The sequence below is a fragment of the Embiotoca jacksoni genome, unplaced genomic scaffold (assembly GCF_022577435.1).
Source record: "Embiotoca jacksoni isolate LCO1_2020_lvr unplaced genomic scaffold, fEmbJac1.0.p SCAF_26, whole genome shotgun sequence".
In the NCBI taxonomy this organism is placed as follows: Eukaryota; Metazoa; Chordata; class Actinopteri; family Embiotocidae; genus Embiotoca; species Embiotoca jacksoni.
Genome location: NW_027185377.1, coordinates 2,284,557 through 2,307,469, shown reverse-complemented (window position 1 = coordinate 2,307,469; position 22,913 = coordinate 2,284,557). Strand labels below are relative to the sequence as shown.

General features: G+C 44.7%; 3 protein-coding genes across 7 annotated transcripts; 2 read left to right on the top strand and 1 right to left on the bottom strand.

The window, feature by feature from the left end:
• Positions 1-398: 398 nt before the first annotated feature.
• On the bottom strand, positions 399-3,697 carry chmp2a (charged multivesicular body protein 2A). The gene is made up of 6 exons (XM_069160100.1): positions 3,563-3,697; positions 2,606-2,773; positions 2,273-2,452; positions 2,053-2,183; positions 1,529-1,590; positions 399-1,325 (listed from the first exon to the last, which is right to left on the bottom strand). Exons 2-6 carry the CDS (start codon positions 2,771-2,773, stop codon positions 1,204-1,206), a joined length of 663 nt encoding a protein of 220 aa, XP_069016201.1. The 5' UTR covers positions 3,563-3,697; the 3' UTR covers positions 399-1,203.
• A 717-nt stretch (positions 3,698-4,414) lies between these two features.
• Positions 4,415-6,560, top strand: mrm1 (mitochondrial rRNA methyltransferase 1 homolog (S. cerevisiae)). Its single transcript, XM_069160090.1, is given in 2 exon segments — positions 4,415-5,224; positions 5,226-6,560. Coding segments are annotated over 2 exon segments (912 nt in total). The 5' UTR covers positions 4,415-4,525; the 3' UTR covers positions 5,439-6,560.
• Positions 6,561-7,157: 597 nt separating this feature from the next.
• On the top strand, positions 7,158-22,536 carry fbrs (fibrosin). 5 transcript variants are annotated; one of them, XM_069160086.1, is made up of 18 exons: positions 7,158-8,979; positions 11,180-11,353; positions 11,657-11,683; positions 11,781-11,810; positions 12,093-12,141; positions 13,109-13,469; positions 13,561-13,802; positions 14,141-14,385; positions 14,503-14,547; positions 14,715-14,813; positions 15,143-15,211; positions 15,434-15,472; positions 15,937-16,008; positions 16,127-16,280; positions 16,667-16,747; positions 17,361-17,444; positions 18,705-18,921; positions 19,450-22,536. In XM_069160086.1, the coding sequence occupies exons 1-18, from the start codon at positions 8,677-8,679 to the stop codon at positions 21,026-21,028; spliced, it is 3,870 nt and encodes a 1,289-aa protein (XP_069016187.1). In that variant the 5' UTR covers positions 7,158-8,676; the 3' UTR covers positions 21,029-22,536. The 5 variants fall into 5 exon arrangements, with proteins under 5 accessions (XP_069016187.1, XP_069016186.1, XP_069016189.1 ...); XM_069160085.1 differs by having other exon boundaries at positions 15,128-15,211; XM_069160088.1 differs by lacking the exon at positions 15,434-15,472.
• Positions 22,537-22,913: the final 377 nt, after the last annotated feature.

The window sequence follows — 22,913 nt, the reverse complement described above, 5'->3', positions numbered from 1 at the left end:
ATGTAGGAGTATAATTATGAAATATCAGTAGTTCACCCTTTGAAAAAATATATGAACAGAATATGAGTTCTATCTGGTAATTAAGGTATTTTTTTACCTTCTACATCTTCCTCCAGAGGCTCAAGCAGGAAGTAAACTGATCCGGTCATGTGACCTTTCAAACGAGTAATGTGACACTAATGCAGATTTAAATTATAAGTAGAATTTTTACCAACAACAAACCTTTTCTACCTTCCAGAAACACAATCAGAGTTGTGACCGGTCGGATTGGACATGTTCAAAAATGTAGATTTCTTAAAACTATAATCACAAACACTTTTGATGAAGAATTTTGTACTCAGTGATGCAAAAAAACTAACTTTTCTAATGTTAAAATAATATTCTTGTCACACAAACAGTTTATTTCAATCTGGAAAAAATGTTTATTGATTAAAGAAAAACAAAAAAACACACCACCGACTCCTTGTTAATATTTTGGTGAAAAAAATTGCTGCTGATCTCAGGAACTCCACTGATGAACGGTCGCCGGGCAGGAGAGCCTGTCGGCCGGCGGAGGGTCAGCTGAACAAACCTTTTCTTGGTCAAATAATAATCGTAAACTAACCCTGAATCCCGTTAGTGAATTTAGACATTATAAACTTTTTGTACACCATCTTCAGCTCGACCGCTCCCGCTAATAAACATAATGAAAATATCAGGGGCTAAAACTGCATATCTTTATGATGATGATAAGAACACCAACCAAAACCAGCCTGATGTACAAAAAGCGCTGACATGTCTACACGTCAGCCATAAAAAAAAATTCTCCTCCTGTAAATATCACCTGTGGGTTCCTTTAAACAATTAATTAGTAATTAGTGTTGATTAAAACGTGATGCTTCATCCTCGTGCGGTTATTTACACAGACTGAGAGATAAATGTTCCTTACCGGGACAGTTTATGTCATTTGGCAAAGTCTTAAATGAGAAGAATTTGCTCGATCTGTGAAGGATTTTTTTTTTTTCGTTTTTCTTCTTGATAAAACACATAATACACGCATTAAGATGAAAATACCTCAAACAAAAAAGCTATACACCTTTTTAGAGCTCAGCCCGTGTGCCAGAGACAGCCGGCGCTCTCTGCCACTTCACACCTTCAAAAAGACACAGAGATTGGAATATGTTTTGTATCTGTATTAACACCGTCGCCACGGTGACGGCGCGTTCAGTCTCTCCGCAGCTGGTTCAGACGCTCCTCCAGGTCGGCGTCGGCGTCGGCCAGGGCGGCCTGAGGGTCCGCCTTCTTCCCGCCGGCCACCGACAGGCTCCCTCCGGTGCTCGGCAGATCTGGAACGAACACGGAAATATGAATTCTTTTATTGTCACTGCACGATGGATGAAAGTTCATTCATAAATACAGGATTACAAACTTATAACGTAATATAAGTACGGTGCAGTTGGAAGATTCGACATCTTCTGCGGTAGTTTTTTTTTTTTTCTAACTGTTACACAGAAACATCCACAGGAGACAAGAGGAAAGTTTTTCTTACTCGACAGTTCGTCGGACAGATTGAGACCGAGCTCGTCCAGCACCTGGGACACGATGGCGTCGCTGCACGAGAAACACACACACACACACACACACACACACACACACACACACACACACACACACACACGAGCAAGTCAGAGCGAATACTAAACATCTGTTGGATTACTTGCGTCACAATCGTGGATGATGAAGGAAGGAATCCGGAAAAAAAAAAATCAAAGCTGCAATTTAGTATAATTTGTGGAACTTAAACACAGTTCTTCCTTTACTTCAGTAAAAGTACTAATACACACTGTGAAAAATACTCCATGGCAAGTTCTTGCATTCAAACCCTTCGTTAAGTTAAAGTATGCAAATATTATAATCAAAAGTAATGAAGATTGGGGAACAAAGATTTTATGATTGTTTCCATTTAACGATGAGTATTAAAAACAAAACAAAAAAACATTTGATCAGGCGTGTTGTCAACATATGCGAAGAGACAAGTTTTGCTCTGAAGTAAAAGTGTTTTTTGTTCCTCACCTCTCGTCCTCGTCGTCCTCGTCGCCCATGGCGTCGTCGATGGCGTCGTTCATCATCTCCTCCTTCATGTCCATGATTTCGCTCTGTCGCTCAAACTCCATCATGATCTTCTGAATCTGAGGCAGTTTCAGCTGTGAGGAGGAAGGAAGGGAAGGAAACGCGTCAGCGGGAGCGGGCGTATCGTTTGTTTCCATCCCGCCGTGTGTTTTCGGTGACCGACCTGTCTGTTCATGGTGGCCATCGCCTTGGTGACGCCCTTCATGGCCTGCGCCATGCTGTTGTTGGACTTGAGCGTCTGGATCTTCAGACTGACCGCCTGGATGTTGGCCTTCATCATGATGAACTTCTTCACGTAGCGTCGCGTGCGGACCAAATCCTTCGCCATGATCTTGACGGCGTCCTGCGGAGATCGAAAATCAAACACGTCACGGCCTTGTTCTTCTTCAACGAGAGAATCTCTCCTGACGAGCACTATTTTAATTGTTTTAATCTATTTGCCCGCTGCAATCAGACTGTTCAATCTGTCTGTCCGTCTCGTTTTCCCGTCTCTCACCATTTGTCCCTGTTTGGCCATTTTCTTGATGTCGGCGATGATCTTCTTCTCCTGCTGCTCCAGTTTCATCCGCTCTCGGTCCAGTTCTCTCATGGCCCGGGTGAGCGCCCGCTGGTTCTGCCTCAGCATCTCCTCCGGAGTCTTCCTCCTCCCAAACAGGAAATCCATCTGGTTGAAAGAAAAAAGAAAAGCTCAATGTCAGATACAGTAGATTATTATTATCATTATCATCACTGAAGCTTTCGGGTCGGATATAATATGAAACCCTGAGTTGGGCCCCGGACGTTTTTTTTTTTTCTTTTTCCATTTTCTATGAGACGTTGTAATAAATCCAGTATTTGTGTGTTTTGTACATCAACTCATCAGCTGACATTCTTTAGATGTAACATACACACGTGACTGTAAACTCTGTGGGTTTTTAACTGTATTGTAATCAATCAAAACAATAATCAACAAGTTGAACGTGAATTAAAATAATTACGTTTTCATAACAAAAAAAACAAAAAAAAAAAGCAGCAAATCCTGAGAATGTGTTGCATTTCCAACTTTCATTGATTTATTAAAAAAAATAAATACTAATTTGATCAGTTAAACTTCTAAATAGTTGTGGATCCTGTCGATAAAGTGAATTTTATAATTTTTAACTTTTCTGTCCACCAGACTAATGACACCTTCCCCTCAAAAGTTTATAACAGTGACAGTTTTTACACGTAAAAACCTGCAGATGCTGCTGTCAATCATCCCCGTTTCTTGGACTTTATTACTCAGCAGTTAGTTATGGTTAGGTTAGGTTAGTTATGGTTAGGTTAGGTTAGTTATGGTTAGGTTAGGTTAGTTATGTGACCAGAGGCCTGAAGTCTTATTTCAGCCGCGTTCAGCTCCTCTCAAAACATCTCCACATCTTCCACGACGCCTCAGACTTGAACCCAGCAGCCACGAGCAGTTCGTTCCTCTCACCGTGAACCAGGCTCGTCGGGAACAAGGCGGTGATCCAGGCTTTTCAGGCGTCTTCTCCGACTTCTGTTCGACACAAATTTAAACGATTATTTGTTTTCTTTCCGACGCTTCCGCGTTGGGAGAGATTCACTTCCGGGAAATGACGTAAACACGCACGCCCAAAGGAGACGTTGCGTTTTACCGTTGCGTCACACGCGTCAAGTTCTCCAATAACACAGGAAAGAAAACACCCGGTAAAAAGAACTTTCAAAATAAAACCATCGTGACTAAATCTGTGACTTTGTATTACTGAGTGGTTGAAAAAGTTCTCTGATATAATCACACGATTGCAAACTGTATACTTCTGGTATAAATTATGGGCCTGCTTTTACAATGTTTCAACTAAATCATCTTCAATTTGACAACGATTAGGTGGTTTGTGATTTTATTTTGTAGGTAAATGGTCTCGGTATCCGGTCATGACATTGGTTGCTTGTTTGCAGCAGGGTCGCACATGTGCGTGAAGGCCACAAACATGTCTGTGACGGAAGATAATAGAACAAAGGTAAAACTTACAGTAAGTAGGACATAACTAACCTTTATTGTCAATGAACTCTGAAGACATATATATTAATTTTACGTAATAACAGACTTCTCAGGCTGCTGAGACAAGTTTCTCAGGGACAGACTTTGTGCCTCTGGACATATTTTAATATGTGGGTATCCAATGTTGCGCATCAGCACAAGTTGCTGCATGTGTTGGGTAGAAGATTGCGCACAGCTGTGTCAGTCTCAAGAGTGGGATCTCAGGTTGCTTCCTACCATTTCACAGCTACTCTCCTGAACTCAGAGGACAGCAGCCTCAAGCCTGCAGTGAGGAGACGCCTCAGAGGGTCAAACAGCTCCAGTGTCCAACACAAGGCTGCTGGATCTGGAGGATGGCCGGATCGTGAGCGTAAACCCTTGAAAAATGAGATCCCACCGATGCAGAAGTGGAATCAGAGGAGGGGAGACGACTCCAGAGTCTCGTCTGAACTCAGGAAACTGAGTCTGGAGGATTACCCTGCAGAGAGGGAGAGCCTGGGGAGACAGAATTCAGGGCTGGACTCCAAAGGAGAGAAGTCTGAGGTTATTTTTGGCATTGCCCCGTGTCTCTTGGCTCTCACTCAAGGCCGACGGAAGTCCCGTAAACTGTTTGTAAAAGATGGCCAGGCCTCTCACAGGGATTCCGTGTTGAAGGTGTGTGAGGAGGCGCATCGGCGAGGAGTACAGGTCCAGCGGGTCAGCAAGAAGGAGCTGGACAAGATGTCTTCTGGGGGAGTGCATCAAGGAGTGTGTCTGCATGCCAGTCCTCTGACCTACCTCACCGACAAGTCTGCACCCAACAGAGGAGACGGCGGTGCCCCTCTGTGGCTCGTCCTAGACAGAATCCAGGACCCGATGAACCTTGGCGCCATCCTGCGCTCTGCTTATTTCCTCGGCGTGGACAGAGTCGTCAGCAGCCTCCGCCACAGCTGTCCGCTGTCTCCGGTGGTCAGCAAGGCCAGCTCGGGCGTCATGGAGGTGATCGGGGTGTACGGGTACGAAAACCTCGAGGACGTGTTGAAGGCGAAGGTAGCGCGGGGCTGGCAGGCGGTCGGCACGGTGGGAGCCGAAGCAGAGGGGTCCCAGATTCCCGTCACCCCGGTGTTCAGACTTCAAAATGACCAAACCCACGTTGTTGCTGATGGGCGGCGAGGGGGAGGGACTGTCTCCGGGGCTGCTCTCTCTGTGCAAGACGCTGCTCACCATCCCAGCCGGCGGGGAGTTGTTCCCCGGCATCGAGTCTCTCAACGTCTCCGTGGCGACGGGCATCCTGCTACACTCCCTACTGTCCTCCAGGAAGTCGGCCAGATGATGACCACCATAATGTCTGCTGGACCAAAGACACAAGAAAACGTAGCCACGTATGGTCAACTGTCAACATGTTGATGTAAATAAATCCTCAGAAGTGGCTTCAATGATATTAATATTCATTACCATCAAACACACACTGTATTCATTGGCTCTAATCCCACACACACTTTCCTGCTGCCAGAAATACTCCATAGAGCACTAAATGTGTATTAATCCGCAGCTAAAAATGGTCCCCATCCTGTTTCAATAACATTTGGTTAGAATTACAGGGATCAGCTGTTACTGAGAACAAAGATTTAAGTCTTCAGTAGGAACTGGTGGGTCAGTGCCGAGTGGATCAAAGAAGTCTAAAATTTGTTGGCAGCAAGAAAAAAAAAAGATAACCGAATAACTGGACCTTTTCTATTTTTAATGAAGTCAGACTTGAATCATCATATCAGATTTGAGTGTTTATAACCACACAATGTTATCGTCATGGTTACCTCTGAGGACACTAATCTCACGTCCAGTATTGTTTCTGGGAATTTGGAGGCCTACAATTTCACTTAAATTACCCATGAAAGGCCTATGAAAGGTGGATTTTTGGGATCTATATTGTACAATTTCACAGTTTTAGGCCAAGTGTTTCTGAGAATTTATGACTTCACCATCGGGATTATACTTTTTGAAAAAAAAAACAAGGTTTGAAACAGGTTAGATTGTCACGTATGTAGAGTATGAATATATGTGAAGAGCTACATCACCATAGAGGATGTGAAACCAACTAATAATGTCTGTAATTAGCTCTGTTGCTCTAGGTGTTTATTTTTCTTCCTAGCAGCTGTACAGACCTTTTTTAAATTTTTTTTTTTTTTATTGCAGACCTTTTTTTACTTCTGACAGCAGTGAAAAGTTGCAGGTGGAATAAATACCATTCCTGATAACTCGTGTCCATTTAGTGCCCCAGTAGGCCATGACAATGAACCAGCATGCACGACAGCAGGACCTCCCTGAAGTGGAATCCAGCTATTAATACACCTGTGCTTTTTTCTTGCTGTGACGTGTCAGTGTCTGCTGTAAAAAAAATTAAAAATAAATAAATGTCTATACAGCTCTTCTGGTGCAACAGACATCTTTGTCCCAATGAGACTAAATAAAGGAATTATTATTACTACTACTTTCAGAAAGAGCCTTAAGCTGCAGACACCAGACTTTAATATTTATAAATTGTTTGCATTGTGCATGCGCCATGCATCATGTTGTATACACTATATAGCCAGCCTTACGTGGACACATAACCACATGTACCCTTGGTTGCAGGGATTTTTCCCCATTCAAGTGGGAAAACTATTTTTTTAACTTTTGCGCTTGGAAAATAACCCCAAGCCAAAAGCACACATGCAGGCCAGATATAATGAATTTAATAATACAAATTAACATGAAAAAAAAAGCAATCTTGCTGTGATTATTTGAGGAATTGTGCCATCAATATCCAGATGGCACGTAGACTGTGAGAAGAAAAAAAATAAAGAGGGTGTCCACATACTTTTTGACACTTAGACACACTTAATGTTAATTTATTTTCTCGCACTGCACAGGTCTTTGTGTGTATTTGTTGTTGTTGTTGTTTTTAATGATATCTGGACATCTCTGACGTGACCACACGGTGGCAGTAGGCACGAGCGGCGCTCGCGTGCGAGCCAGCCCGAGGACCGAGGAAGAAGAGTTGGCGCACACAATGCACTTACACGGCTGACAAGGGTTGTGTCTCCCCGGTTTTCGCGATAAATTTCCAATTGAGTGTAAACTTGTGAAAAGGAGGTCCGGCAGCAGCGGAGCCGCGTCTGGTCCTCTCTCCGTAACACACTCTGGATTCGGTGAGAAAAAAAAACCAAAAAAAAGAAATCATTTGAACCGGAAACGTCGGCGAGCGGCTCCAACTTCTCCTAAACATTGGATTACACAGGCTCGCATGAAGGAGCTGCCCAGCCCGGCGGGGGCTCGGCCGACACCCTCGTTTATGGAAATCGACACCGAGGCTTTCAAAAACGGGGCCTTGATTTTTTTTTTTTTTCTTCTTTCATGATGAGCGGAGTTGTGTGAAGAAGCGAGATATTATCACTCTACGGGCGGATTCATAGTTAAAAAAAAGAGCTTCTGTATTCTTCCTGCTTCCTTTAAAAAAAATAAATAAATCAGAAATGATTGTTTGAGGCGAACAGCTGGCTCGGTGGACGCTAGCTAGCCCGATGCTAACGTTACGTCTTTCTTTTGATGTGAATCGAACCGTTTCTTTCGGCCATTAAACGCTTCGGCCGGAGGGGAGGTTGGTCTCTCGGCCGCGGGGTCTCCGTCAGCTCCACGGCCCGCTGCCCGGCTCGTCGGTCCTTTCCCCGGGGCGCGTTTCCAGAATATAGTTTAATTCTCGTGTTTTTGAACGTCTCGACTAAATCGCGTCGAGCTAGCCGTGCTATCCGGGGAGCTCGTCGGTCACCTCCTCCTCCGTCGGCTCGCTGCGGTTCAAACGGATCAAACTCTTTATTTTGATTTATTTTATAACTCCTCGGATCGGGCGTCAATTTGACAGCAGCTGTCAACATTTCCGTGAGATGATGGACATGCCTGGAGAAACGTCGGGTGTTCCCGGCCTCGCTAACTAAGCTCTCTTTTCTCCCGTTTTTTCTCTATAAATTGTCATCGTGTGCAGAAATTAAGGACATAATTTGACAGTTTATTGTCTCGAGTCGTGTCAACGTTGGCGTGATTTTAATCCAGTAATCTGCCCCGCGGGCGGGTGTTGACTCGCTTTGTTCTGTTACACAACTGGACGTGTCCTGTTGTTTTTTGTTTTTTTTGTTGTTTACATGCGTTATAACTTCTGTGGTGATCGGGCTGGACGGCTCGGTAGCTAGCTCATGCTAGCCCGCTACCAGACGCAGCCGGCGGCGTCCTGACATTCGTGTCCCGGATGTTTTAAAAACTCCATGTGGATCCCAGTTTGTGTTCAGAATTAATTTGAAATGACTCTAAAATTTCGCCGAAAGAAAGGCGCTGACGCCAGCAGACTGTTGTCGGAGGACGGTAAATAATCGCCACTGGTTCCATTAACGCCATTTTAACAGGGAGGGGGGTTCCCTCGCCAGGGCCTGCGCGGTGGTGGTGGTTTATTTGCGGTTCGGTGCCCTTCCGCCGGACCGGGGGACTTGAATAAAGTGCCTTTTGGTCCTCACTGGAGTTACAAAAGGAGGTGGCGATTGATCATGGAGGGCCCGAGCCGGAGCACTGGATTCAGGCAGAGCCGACGATCCCGTTCACAGCGCGACAGGGAGCGGCGGCGGAGGAGAGTGGACCTGGCCGAGGAGCGGGCCACATCCCTGTCCTCGGGCTCCGATCGGGAGGCTTGTGGGACGAACAGTGTCCTGGGTCCCGGTGGGAGACAATGCCGGCCCGGTTTTGGGAGACACAGGCCTCCGCGTCGGAGGAAGAGAGAGTCGGTGTCCTGCGAGGAGGAGATCATCGATGGCTTCTCTATCGCGAGCTTCATCAGCCTGGAAGCACTTGAGGTAAATATCTTGGATGTGGCGTGTTATTTAGTTATTTTTTATTTTTTTTACACCCTCCATCAGCTGTCAGTCATCAAATTGCATCTAATTCCCACGTTAGTTATTAAGCCCAGTGATTGATCACTGTTTAATATCGCGTGGCAGGCAGTTGGCTCAACCCTTTCCTTTTAATTTATTTAAATTGATCGTGGAGTGTAGAGAGCAGTGGGGATTGAAACCCAGATGACTGTTATAATCCTTGTCCTCTTCACCCCTCTCCATCACGTCAAACCATGCCCCCCCCCCCCCCCCCCCCCACCACCACCACCACCACCCACCCCCCCTCCAGCCAGAGGTGTGAAAGGCTGCACATTGAACTCCTCAACTCTGGTGCCATTCCTTGCTCGGAGAAAAACAAACCACTCAGGCCGACCCCAAACCCCAAGGCATCCTCTGATGGGTTCTGGAGAGGCCTCAATTATTCATGTTCTAATTCCGAGAGGTGCTGATGGGCTCCTGAATAGCTTTTTTTTTTTTTTTGAAAAAAAGAAAAAGGAATCCATGAGAAGAAATAAATTAGTTTAAATGAGTATTACCTAGCAGCTGTGCTGGTGTTGTCAAAGTACTTGGATTAGGGCTCTTCACCTCATACTTTTGTTTTTATTAATAACTCGGGTCAGTTGTCTGCCCATCGAGAGACGGGGCAGGAAATTAAAGTCTAAAATCAGGGGAGTTCCCACTGTGTATTTAGAGCTCCTTTATACATCATACTTGCATATTTGTATAAAATGACTCCCATGATGACACGCATGAGGTGCGAGGCAGCAATCTGCTGCAGAGAAATCATCTCTTAAATACAAAATAATCTGTTCAGGATGGATGTGATGTCTTTCGCTTGGGACGTCCGCATCAGGATGGGAAACCAAATTATTTGTCAATAGGTTATGTCGTAAAACTGCCCATTTACACACACACACACACACACACGTGTGTGACACACGTGTACAGGTCCACTGCTCTCCCGAGTACCATGATTTTACAGTCAAATGACCCAGTCCATTTCAGGATTGAAAAAAAGCAAACAGAAATCTCCCATCGTCCACTGGTGGAGCGCATCAAGTTCCTTAAGTTTTTCATTTCCTGCTCGACTGTATTTGAGAAACTAACTGCCTGCAGTTACTCTGACAAAAGATAAAACATGAGCACATTCACCAGTTGGACGGACGAGTTACGACCTGCGTTTGTGTTGATATACCTGCACCTATTGCTTTTTAAAAAAATTTTTTTATTTAAAATCTTTTCTACAACAAATATTGCGCAATAATTATCGATTTTTAAGCATTTAACTAACTGGATTTAAAACAAGTTTTGGTTTAAAAGTAATTGGGGAGCGTGTAGTAACGGCATCAGAAAAATTCCAGATACTATTACATTGCTCTTGTTTTATTGATTGGGAATCTTTTCACTAAATACAAACAATCCCCTGAACTCACGATTTTTCCCCACATCTTTTTTCTAGGCTTTGAAGAAGTACTTTCTTCAAACTATTACCAACCATTTTAGCTTTTACCCCCTCAGCAGAGACTGAGCTATTAGCAATTTGATGACATTTTTAAAAAAAAATTTTTTATTTGATTGCAATAATTTCGAGTGCCTCAAGATATAACACTTTACAATACGTCACTGGAGAAAAGCAAAAACAATAATGAATTTTGTGTGATAGTGTGTTAATCATCTCGCTACTCCTCAGATTTGTCTTCTGACCCCCCCGGGGGAAATAAGTGGGGAAGATAAATAGTCAGAAAGATGAGAATCTCAGTACCTATTGTGGATTTCTGTCTGAGAGGTGTTAATTAAACTCTAGAGTATTTTATTTTTTTGTTTGACATATTTTATTTTTGTTGATAAATGAACACAATATTAGAAACCCCTTTTGAAAGTTTGAGGTCAGATACAACACCGCCACAAATTACACTGAAAACACACCGTATAATTGAGTCTACACGCAAACAGCTGAAGTAATAGCTTCATGCAAGCTGTATTGCATTACATCATTTTTTCTATTTTTGCAATCACTCAGTAAAAAACTGCATAAATGAGGTCTGTCAGGACATTTATTAGTACGTGGCTTGCCATTGGTCTCAGGCATTTGTATTTGTGCTTATTTGTAGACATTTAAACACAGATTTTATTAAATTTTTTTCATTCCCCTCCTTATCAGATGGACTGTTCTTTGAAGCCCAGTCAGCGCACTGACATGCTGGGGAGGAGGAACAAGGGGAAGAGAGGGCCGGAGGAGAACGGCGGAGGGCCGCTGTCGGAGCCGGAGGAAGGACCCCCGCACAGCTACTCCAGCAGCTGTTGGAAGAGCAGAAATAAGAGACGGAAGATAGAGGTGAACACGGAGATTATGGGGACTCTGCTTGGGCTCTAATGTTCTAGTTGAATCTCTAACTTCAGCTTGTCATGTTAGATGTTGAGCTGATTCTGAATCAAATAACTGTGTTGTCATTTGTGTCGTGCCAATGAGCTCTAGATCCTGCTATTGAAGATAAACCAGTAAAACTTGTTCACACTCACGCCTGCCATTTAGGATGAATCTTTACAACCAAGCAAAACGGCTCATTTTTAATCGCAGTAAATTATGAAATTCAACTGAAAGCCACTGGAGCTAATATTATTTATTATTTTTTTCTAGGGTCACCCTTTGGAAACCGGCTATATTGTAAGTTTCTTTTCTAATATTGTAGTAACGCTCATGTATATAAATAAATATTCTAATAGATGTAAACCTGAATGTTTTCTCCCCTATTTTCTTTCAGTGTGACACTGAGAGTGATACAGGAGACAAGGTGTGTACTGTTTACTTGTCATCTCATAAATATTTATTCTTATTAGGTAACGAAGACGCTGCGACACCGATCGTCATAGTTTCTGCACAAACTTTGTTGTCATTATGTGGAGTAAAAACAGCAGACAACACAACATATTTTCTTTTCAGAATTTTAATAAGTCACTGCTCCAACAACAGATTCACATTTTCACTTTTGATGTGGTGTAAGGAATTTTTTGTTTTGACCTTTGTTGAAAACAGAGTATCACTAATAAAATCCTTCTTTTGTTTACCCATGCAGGCGTCCGACAACGACATGGATCCGGTGTTCACAGTCAGCACTAGTAAAGGTTTGAGAAATTTATGACATGATTTTTTGTTTTGTTTCGTTCTGCTGCTTCACATTCTCGAGACGATGTGTCAGTCATACGGCGCTGCCAGGCTATATTTAGATCTTAACAGAAAAATTGGTTAAATGGCCAGGATTGTTTTCATTCTTTTATCATTACATTTGGATTCAAAGGGATGTCGTGGCGCTGGTTTAAATCAGTCCTCTGCTGCTGTTCAGATACAAAAGAATGCAGCACACAGGGAAGGTCATTAAATGGAATTAAATTGTTTGCTAACCAGGCTGAATTGGGTTTCTGTGCTTCAGATAAAAATATGATGGAAAAAAACAAGGACAAAAATATAATCTTTTATCACACTGTCACATGAAAGGTCTTCACAGGTCGGCCCAGTTTCTGGTACAGCGTTTCTGCAGGTCTTGTAAAGGTCTCTGATTTTAGTTTCTTTAAAGTGTCTTACAATTCGCACATCATTTTGTGTGTTATTTTAAAGCAAAAACTAAATCTTTCCATCCATTTTCTGCTGCGTGTCCAAGTCTGTTTAATTAAACATTAATTGATTAATTAATGATACGATTAGGAATTTTTGTAGCAGGGAGCTTGAAAGATTAAAAATTGTATCTTACTGTTGGAAACTCCAAAGGGAATATTTTAATATGAGGTAACAGGCCAGAGTTTGGTGTGCAATAAAAAGGAATAATGAATGTTGTGGAAACACTGAACTTTGTAATAGCATTGATTTAAAGAAACAGTATTTAAGGTACGTCTGTCACATCTGGCCGATACAGTCCGCTTAATGAAGTGACTGTTGGCCCCGACATTCATCTTTAATTTTGCACTGGGTCTAAATGTCGTCAGGTTTATGTCAAGCTAAGGTGTCTTTCACCCTTAGCTCTGTATCACTCCTGTCATCCTATGATGTGCAGTAAAAGTCAAAACGCTAACTGTTGTTGCCCCCCCCCCCCCCCAGTTGTGGATCCCGCCCCCTCAAACATGGGCACATCCGTGGGCAAAAGCTGCCCACCCCTGCCAGCCCGTTGCGGCGGCGTCTCGCGGTTGATGGTGACCCCGCGAGTGTCCGGCCTGGAGCGAAGTCAGGAGAAAAGCCTGGAGCTGCACTTCCCGGATTCTGTTTCTTCTTCTACCTCTTCTGCCCCCTTCGCTTGCCTGCCATCTCACTCCCCGGTCACGGCCTCGGGCACGGTGCCGCGGCCCAGCCCCATGAACGGCAACAGCAGTCGCCACAACGGGAGCCCGCCACTCTCCAAACCCATGCCCTTCCTCACTCTGGCTGGACGATCCCACTCCATCTACAACAACATCAACAACAGGTCAGTCATCGTATTGAAAGTTGAACTTGAACTTGAGTCTCGTGCGTGGTTTTTAATGTTCTACTTCTTTTTTTTCTTCCTTTCCTCTCAGGAGCAGCACCCCAGTCAAACCTCCACCCTCTGCTTCATCTGTTGCGTCTTCCTCGTCCTCCATGCGGCCCCCGACTCCCTCCACCAGTGTGTCCCTGCCTTACTCAAGGAGCTTAGGATCCTCAGGGCCCCTCCGACCCCCGTCCCGAGCCAGCGCCGGGGCCCTGTTCACGTCCTCACCCGGCCTGCCTCCAGTTCCACCGCTGCTACAAGGTCCCGGGCACTCAGCAGCAGCAGCAGCAGGTACGGTCGACAGAAACGCTGCACTTCACTGCTGTTACAGTCGTTCATGGGAACACAATGACTCACGTGACAAAAATAAACCAGACCCAGACTTCCTCCGGGGGCTGTCTGATATTTTGAGGAAGTTCTATATTGATGATCTAAAATCTAATCACATAAGCACAGCAGGTTTGTGTTGATAAATAAAGCAGAAGCTGCATATTTGTGTCATGAATTTGATACAAACCGTGTTTTACTTTCATTCATTTTATTTCTGTCCTTAATTTCCGACACCCTCCACCTCCGATCAAGAATTCCCGGCTCAAAACTTAATACTCCCATCTTCTTGATTTCCTCAGAGCGCGAGGGCAGACGCAGCGTCCCCGGGGCCGAAAATAACGCAGCAACAGCGGGCCGCTCCACTCCCGGCGGCCCCTCGGCGTCAGGCTCCACACCGGGCTCGTCGGGCCGGACATCACAGAACCAGCCGAGCATCCCGCCGCTGGCCTTCCAGTTCCATCAGCACAACCACCAGCACCAACACACGCACACGCACCAACACTTCACGCCCTTCCTGCACCCCACAGCCACCGCACCGCCTCTGGTGAGATCCTCTGAACATCTGGGTCATACTTTTCCACAAATTCCAGTGTGGCTGGAATGTGGAGTATGTTGAGGTTTTTAAGATGTTTTAACCCACCCACTGTTTTTTGTCTCGCAGTTTGATAAGTATCCAGGCAAAATGGACGGGCTGTACCGACACCCTGTGAGTAACTTACTGTTGAAACAAGTCTGAGAGTAGATATTAGGTTTTCAAAAATTCACTGGATTTAAAGTGATTTAATCAACCTGTTCAGCTGTTTACTGGCTGTTAACTTGTGTGTGTGTGTGTGTGTGTGTGTGTGTGTGTGTGTGTGTGTGTGTGTGTGTCAGTTCTTCCCACAATACCCGCCGCCCTCAGTGCCGAGCATTCAGCCTGTGATTCCTCCCACCGGGCCTTTCAGCTCCTTGCAAGGAGCATTTCAGCCAAAGGTGAGGAAAAACTCTCCTCGTGTCTTTGTGTTTCTCATTCCTGGGCGCCCATTAGATTTCATTTTGTCTGAAGGATGTCTCGTATTACCTGGTGCAATGTCTTTTTTCCTCGTGAAAATGGGAACCATGTTTGATAGCGATTAGAATGTCACAAGCACTCGCAGTCAATCTGCCTTTGTGAAGCTGGTTTCAGAATCTCTATCCAGAGTAAAAACATGAGAAATGGGCGCTGAAACAGAAAAGAATAATGCCAGCTGCAGGCCTGCAGATCAGTAGGTTGTGGCTCATGTGTTGTGTTGTGCTGTGTGTGACAGCCTCTTGTCCCTCAGGGAACGGGTCCTGATTTAACAGCACGACTCGGGGTTGTGCCTCACCACCTGCAGCCCAAAGACCCCAGGGTAAGAACGGTGCGCTCGCTTCAAAACGTGTCATCCTAAAGTTTGCATCTTTCATTATTCTGTTTCCATATAACTATAGCTGACGATGCATAGCCAGTTTAGGCTAGGATGTGCTACAACATGGGCGGAGTCAGTGCAGTAAGGGGTGCAAAACAAACTACTCCTGATGAAGAGTGAGCCGTGTTGATTGAAAGTGGTTTCACACTTCTGTTCTTCTCGTAGCTAACTGATCCATTTGGGACATCGTTGAAAATCAGTAATGTAAGCAAAAAAACAGATGTTTCTGAATCCCCTTGGCTCCTTAAAACCTTCAGCCTGTTCTACTGCCTCACTGCTTCACTCACTCTTTGCACTAATCTCACTTGTAATCTTGACTGCTACTGGTCTATCCTCTGCCCTTGCACACCGTTAGATATCTCAGACCCAGAAATTACCCTGTGTATAATATACGTGGTTGTTCTTTTCTTGCATCCCTTCTTATACATATTTTTTACTGGCTTTTTTTTTTTTTTCTTATATATTTTCAAACGTACACTGAGCCTCTAGCAAGTAGCCATATCCAGCTGCAACCCCCCCCCCCCCCCTTAATCTTTTGTAGAGCCTAGATGAGATATTTCTGAACTACAGGAAGAAGATCTGACTCTGTGTGCAAAGGCTTTAAAGCTGTACATGCAAGATTTATGGAATAACACAGTAAAATATTCTGAATTTTTTGTGCCGTTCAGAAACATGGAAAATGGTGTGCTATGCATGTATATGTGGCCTGGATGATTCTGAACCATCAGAAAAAAGTAAAGGTAAGTGTTTCTTACTGAAATCTATTCATGATGAAAGTAGATAGACAGGAATGTTCAAATAGGAACTGTTTTGACCCCTTTAGGCTCCACGTTGACTGTCCCTTCCCATTTTTTTTAGATGATGCAGGCTGATCCTCACAAGCTGGACTTCCGTAATGAGCTAATGGCCCGTTTTCCTGGATCCGGGGGACTGGGCCAGCTGGGGCCCATGGGAGGACCTCTGCCTCCCACTCACGACCTGACCAGACCTCCCAGTCTGTTCTCAGCTGCAGGTGCACGCCTAAACATCTTTGTCTCCTTTCAGAAAAGCTGGCTGAATTTTATTTATTTATGTATGAGAAATTAAAAATGTTTATTTTTGTTTGTGATCATTTCTGATATACGACATGACAAATAAGATAGTTGTGAGTGCTATTTATTTCCTTTTGTGTCAAAGTATTATATCGCTGCTTTCATATTTGTGATTGATGTCTTCAAAGAACTCATCAGTTGCCGTTGATCATTGTTGGTCTTTTCATTTATTCCGTCCTCTCTCCCTCGAGGCTCGACAGCTCTTGTTTCATTGCTGTCTGAGTCGGTCTGTGTGCGAGTAGCTTGACGCGCTTGATTGGATTACTCATGACACTTTTTGTTTTGTTTTACTACTTCTCTCCCTCAGGTGCAGTCAATCCGTCCTCAGCTCCTTTCATCTCTCCGTCGGCGCCACACTCCTCCTTCCTGGCACCGAACGCACACTTGGGTAAGAGGCGTTCAAAACCGAGTGGCGGGGTGATATTTGTTGCGTGATGTTCTTACTCGCGGTGGCAAGTTTACATAAGATTAGTTAAACATTGCTTTCATTTATTGAAGTTACCAATATATTCCTGCTATTTGGTTGTTCTGATCACTTATCTACAGAGTGATTGTCAGATTTATAGTCCCTCAACAGGTCGAGCCAGTATTTCACAATAATAGCCTTATTAAGAAATGAAGGGTTTCTTCTTACTAAAATGCTAGAGGGCTTTTAATTTGATAGTGTTTGAGTTATTGTGTAATGCAAAAAAAAAAAGTTTTTTTTAACGGGGCAAACAGTAGCGGATCAAAATGAGCCTTTTGAGTTGGCATCGTGACTCAATAAATACACCTTAAATTTGAACATGAACTTTGACCATTCGACTTGTTTTTACGGACTCTCTTGAATGACATACACTTTAGAGATGTTTAGACCTTTCGAATACTTTTAAAAATGTAAATCAGTTTCAACCGGATCGAGAGAACTTCAAATAAAGTTTCGCAGTGCGCTCCAGCAGCACTATGTAACGCCATGAAAGCGTGTATCCACGCAGTGTTCATGATGTTTGTCTGTGTTTTAGATCCGTATGGCCGATCCCCACCCTTCACCCCGCTGGGAGCTCTGGGTTCTGGTGCCTTCGGAGGGCTCGGCAGCCCGACACTGGGTCAGTCTGACAGTATCTCTGCTCCTGAAGCACAAAGCTTACAGGATTGGTTCTGTTCTGTAATTCTGTCCTTATATGTTGAGCATACATGGGCGTTGAGACTGGAAGTGTTAAAGCAACACGTGGCTGCTTCGGTGAGGGTGAGGGGGGAGCCAGATTGCATTTTTGGTCTCGGCTCTCTGCATCAGCATCCCGGCTAAACTGCCCTCACTTAAATCAGTGAGCGCTTGTGTTTGTTTCGTCGCCCTCATTGGTTACAGTAATAACCCCTCTTCTCCACACTGACCATGAACTGATCCCTTCTAAACATGACTCCACTTTAAAGGAGGACAAAATCTGCAGTCAAAGCTAAAGAAAAAAAAAAAAAAGGCTTCATCAGTTTGATTCCGTCAAGTCGGGTGTAAATCTTCACCCTGGCTGTTTTGTACCGATGACAAACATAGATTCAATTATCAGGGAGGTATCTCGTTTCTGTGACTTGGCAAGGAAAATACTGTCTGGGGAACCAGTGTTTCCGGGGATGATAACAATAACCCGAGTATATTCTGTGACTCATTTTAGCATATTTTTTTTATACATCTGAAAGAACGACAACGTCCGCCATCGATTATCCAGTGGACGATCTCCCTTCGCTCTACCCGTCCCGTACCTGTTAGTTTGATATTTGTGGTCGACGTATGTCCTTAAATAAATTATATTGTTAGCGTTGTCGTTACAATAACATAACAAGCGTCGTTGTTGTCAGTTAGAGTAAAATTAGCTTCACTTCACCTGTCTGCGCTGTGCTCCGCTCCCTGTGTGCTACAGCTCAGCTCTGAGACAAGCTGTGATTGGCTGTGCTGGGCTTTTTTCATTGATGTACCAGGTTGGATGCATTAATTTGAGTTGCTATGACGCCTGGAAGCAGTCCAAATATAGGTTTCACAGATTAAACCTTTTTTTTTTTTTTTTAAACAACTACACCAACCTTTGTACATGCTGTTGAAGAACAAGTTAAGAATTAAGAAATTGACTTTTCACTTGCGTGTGTTTGTACACTAATTTGAACTGTTACTTGATAATCATGCTGCTCAGGATAATATTAGATGCTAACAACCAAACCTGATGTAACGTCTGTGATTTTTATTTCCACAAGACGGCATTAACTGTTTTTTAATATAATTAATTTAAAAGTTAAAGGTGAAAACATGTATTCCTTCTACTCATTGACCACTATATGTTATTTTTTTTAAAAAAATTTTGTGTCTCTTTCGACTGCAGCAAGCTCTGTGTTTGGCCCTAAAGACTCACCTGCCGGTGTGGTTGGGGGCTTGTCCACCCCCAACCATCACGACCCGTGGAACCGTCTACACGGTGGGCCATCCGGGTTCCCCCCAGGCCCCAGCTGGGCTAAAGGGGCAGACAAGAGGGACGAGAGGGATCGAGGGAAGGACGGAGAGAGGAGAGACATCCCCCACATCAAGGATGAAAAGGACAGGTATGACACTCGACTGACTTTAAAACTGACTTTTAAAATGGAAACAAATAGATTTAGTTTTTTATCCCGATTTAATGACTACAATAACGTACTAATATAATGGGATTTCAGATTTCACATTTTATTCCACAATAAATAAAAGATATATTTTACTAAACACAAAACAGACATTTCCTCTAATATATCTACTAAAATCTAAAGTGTCTGGTTGTATTTAAAATCTAAAAATATTTTATAACGAAACAAAATTAATTTTTTGACGTATATATACGTCAAGTAATCAGCACTGATAACTTTCCATATTGTAGTGCAATGAAATGAGCGCTATTACCGGAGATACTGTGCGTGAAAGAGTGGTTTTAAGCACTACTATTTTAGGGCTCATGCTTTAATATTAAAATTAACTTGACTGTAGATTAAAAATGTTCAAGCTGCTTTCAGTGTCTCAGCCTGAACTTTGGACAAGGGGTGTTTTATAATACCGGCGTATTTGCGTGATGTAATTGTCGTGACTATTATGTTTTGCAGAGACAATATGCTGTATGGCCGACAACCTGTGAGAATGTCTCCAGTCGCCCCCTCCTTCAAGGCCCGCAGTAGCACCCCGGTCTCCCACATCAACGGCCACAGCAGCAGCCTGGGTGGGGGCGGAGGGCCGATCGAGGACCTGACGCGCAGCTTAAGCAGAGACCGCGAGCGAGACCGAGACGGGGACAAGAGGCTAATGTCGACAGTGTCTTCGAGGGGGCCTCCTCTTGTTTCTTCGTCTTTAGTAGCAGACAGAGACAGGCCGCGGTCTTCCTCATCTTCTGTCCTCACTACTCCCCCGCCCTCCAACCGCTCGGCCCCGTCTCCCATGGACCTTTACCCCCGCCCACTGGGCCCGACAGCACACGGCCACCACAGCGAACCCTCACACTCCCAAAGAGACGGTAACCACCCCGCTTCCTCCGCAGCGTCCACCTCTGTTACTTCTTTGTCTCAGGCCAAGAAGTCTGACCGGACCACGACGCCCGTCTCCAAACCGCCTCTGCTCCTCCCGCCAGTTAAAGTGAAAGAGGAGCGGAAAGAGGAGCCGGAGCACATCCCCATCACCCATCCTCCCCCGGCACCCAGCCACACCTTCGACCGCCCCAACAGCCACCCACACCACCACAGCTCTGGCACACCTTCCTCTTCCTCTTTATCACTGACTCCCACTCCCGGTGTTCCCCTCCCACCGCCTACTCCGAACCCTTCTTCCCACCAACACCTCTCCCTGCTGGACCGCTCGAGGGCCATCGAAGCATTTCTGGGGAGCACAGGAGGCGGTGGGTTTGTAGTGGGTCCGGGGGGAGAGCGCTTCCACCACGGTCCACATCCAGGACCACCGCAAGGTCCGCACAGCTTCACCTGGGACCCCTGGAGGGAGCTTGCAGCGCAACATCAACATCAGCATCGCAGGGAGGCTTTGGCACTTCGGTCAGACCCTCACCTCGCTCTGCGAACCGATCCCCACCTGGCCCGGCTGCTCCAGCACCAGCGCCTTCTCGAGGCAGAAAGGGCTGCGGCTGTAGCTGCAGCGGCGGCGGCAGCCAACCCTCACCACCCTCCGACTTCTACCTCGAATGCCTCCTCTGGTGTTCGCCCGGAGTACACCCTGGTGGCCCATCACTTCGACCGGCCCCATCATCTCGGACCCCCAGGAGGTGGGCTGATGGACGAGGAGCAGCGTGCCCAGATCCTGAGGGAAGACTTTGAGCGGGCTCGCTACTTTGGGATGCACCCACACCTCCCTCCTGGCGCCCACCTCTCAAGCCCCTCCCATGCTGCTACTGCTGCTCACCTGGAGCAGCTCCACCCTGGCCTTCTCTCCCACTCCCTCCCTCCCGGAGCCCAGCACCACGCCGGCCTCTACTCCCGCCTCGGCCATCTCACCCATCACCACGTGCCCAATGGCATCCTGGCAAAGACCCCTGCAGGCCTGGTGGGAGCTCTGGCAATGGGGGCGCCGCCTCCACTCATTCCGTCCATGGCTAACCGGTCGTCCACGCCCCCCCGCGGTTCTAGACTCGGGCCAGGTGACCTGGCACTGTACAGCGCCCACAAAGACGGAGAGTCCAGATAGTACAGGGACAACACTGGTGGAGTTTAAGGGAAATGTCAGGATCACTGTGCTGCTCTCAACCTGCCCCCTTTTCCTCTTGCAGACTACTAAACCCTGCCCTTCCAGTTACACACCCAAACCAGTGCACCCCCCTCCCCTCTTCCCCCCACTCACCGCTCCAAGAAAGGGTGACGGTGACTGGCTGGAGGTGGCGGTTGGGAGACAAATGCAAGACTTGGAATATGCCCAATGGTTCTATCAGTGCAATTTAAAGGTACATGGTTTCTGTGCATCCTTGGTGTATTTTTTATTTTATACTGGCTGTTGGTAACTACAGCGCTCAGTTTTGAAAGCTGTAAGAAGAGGCAGAGGAGAGCTTTTTTTTTTTTTTTTTTTTTTTTTTTCTTCATTTGTCAGGTGAATTATGATCCACGCTTTTTTAGCAAGCCTTTTTTTCCGGGCGGATTGGAAACGACTTCCAGAGGGACGTACTCCTCGAAGACTCGTCCGGGGGGGAAGGGTGGGGGGATTCATCCTCAGCTTGGTTAACTTATGGGATATTATAAAGCCCTGCTGTCCTTATATCAACCCTGCTTAGGTGTTGTGGATGAGGGTTTCTAGAAACACAGTGGTAAAGTGGTGCTCTCTGTTCTGTTTTTGTGTCCCTTTTTTTTTTTTTTTTTTTTTTCCCCCCATTGTGAAAAGACAGATTACAGACGACACCATTTAATTCAGATCATGAAGCATCATACCTCAGTTTCCTGCTTTACCCAAAAATCTAACTCCAAACCCTTGAGCTTCACTCATAATGAGATTCAACCTCTTTTTGGCTTGTTTTTTGTTTTCAAAGGATGAATGGCGAAATGAACTGTGCTACACTGTGTGAGTGAACACAGTATTTTAGAGCTTCCTGTAACTGTTTCCCAGTCTCCTCTTGACTATATGAGCAGGACCAGATTATAGTAGTCTAGAGAAATTGCCTTTGTAATTATTATTCTTAACATTAATTATCTTCTATAATAATAAATATATTCACTGTTATGTTATTTGTCATTGTTTCGGGTATCAACCAGTACTCTCTCTCCCCAGGTAGTAATATGTTTCAAATCATGCAAAAGACAAAGCAAAAGGCTTGCTTCACAGCGAACGCTCATGAATCGTGAACATGAAGCTGTATCCATTTGCAACCTCTGGCCTCTTCAATGATCTCATCTTATGACTATTATGCTGAGGGAGGTTTGCCTGTGTGTCATTGGTTGTGTGTTATATCCATTCGGGACTATGGGAGCCTTGTACATTGAACTGTCGAGTTGTTTCATCAACAAAAGTAAGTTATATACATGGATAAGCGGGACATCTGCTGAAGAACTGAAAAAAAAAATATAAGGACTTGTGTCTAAAGACAACTAGACAGTGGGTATCCTGAGAGGGAAAAGACTGGGTCGATTATTTTAATATGACCATTTTATACCTTTCAAACCCCTCCCCTAGAGACCACAAAGATTAATTATTAAATGAATTGTTGTTTACTCTGTTGTGTGGGTCTTTTGTTCTGAATCTTCAAATTTTTGTAAAAAATAAATAGTTTATTAGAGGTTGATAAGATTATTTTATTCTCAATCCATACATAGTTTGGTCTGTAAATTATCTGAAAATAACAAAACACAATTCCCCAGAGCACAGTTTCACATATTTGGATATTCAGTTTATTGGAAGAAAACCAGTACCAATTCACATTTATGGAAGCTGTATCAGGGATCTTTTTTTCAGTTTTGTTGAAAATATTTTTTTTCCAGTTAATTGTTAATGCCTTATCATTAAATAACATTTTATACTTCATATTTCAACTCGGCTACTTTCTTCACACACAATCTGACAGACACTTGAAATTCCCCTGTGATTATTA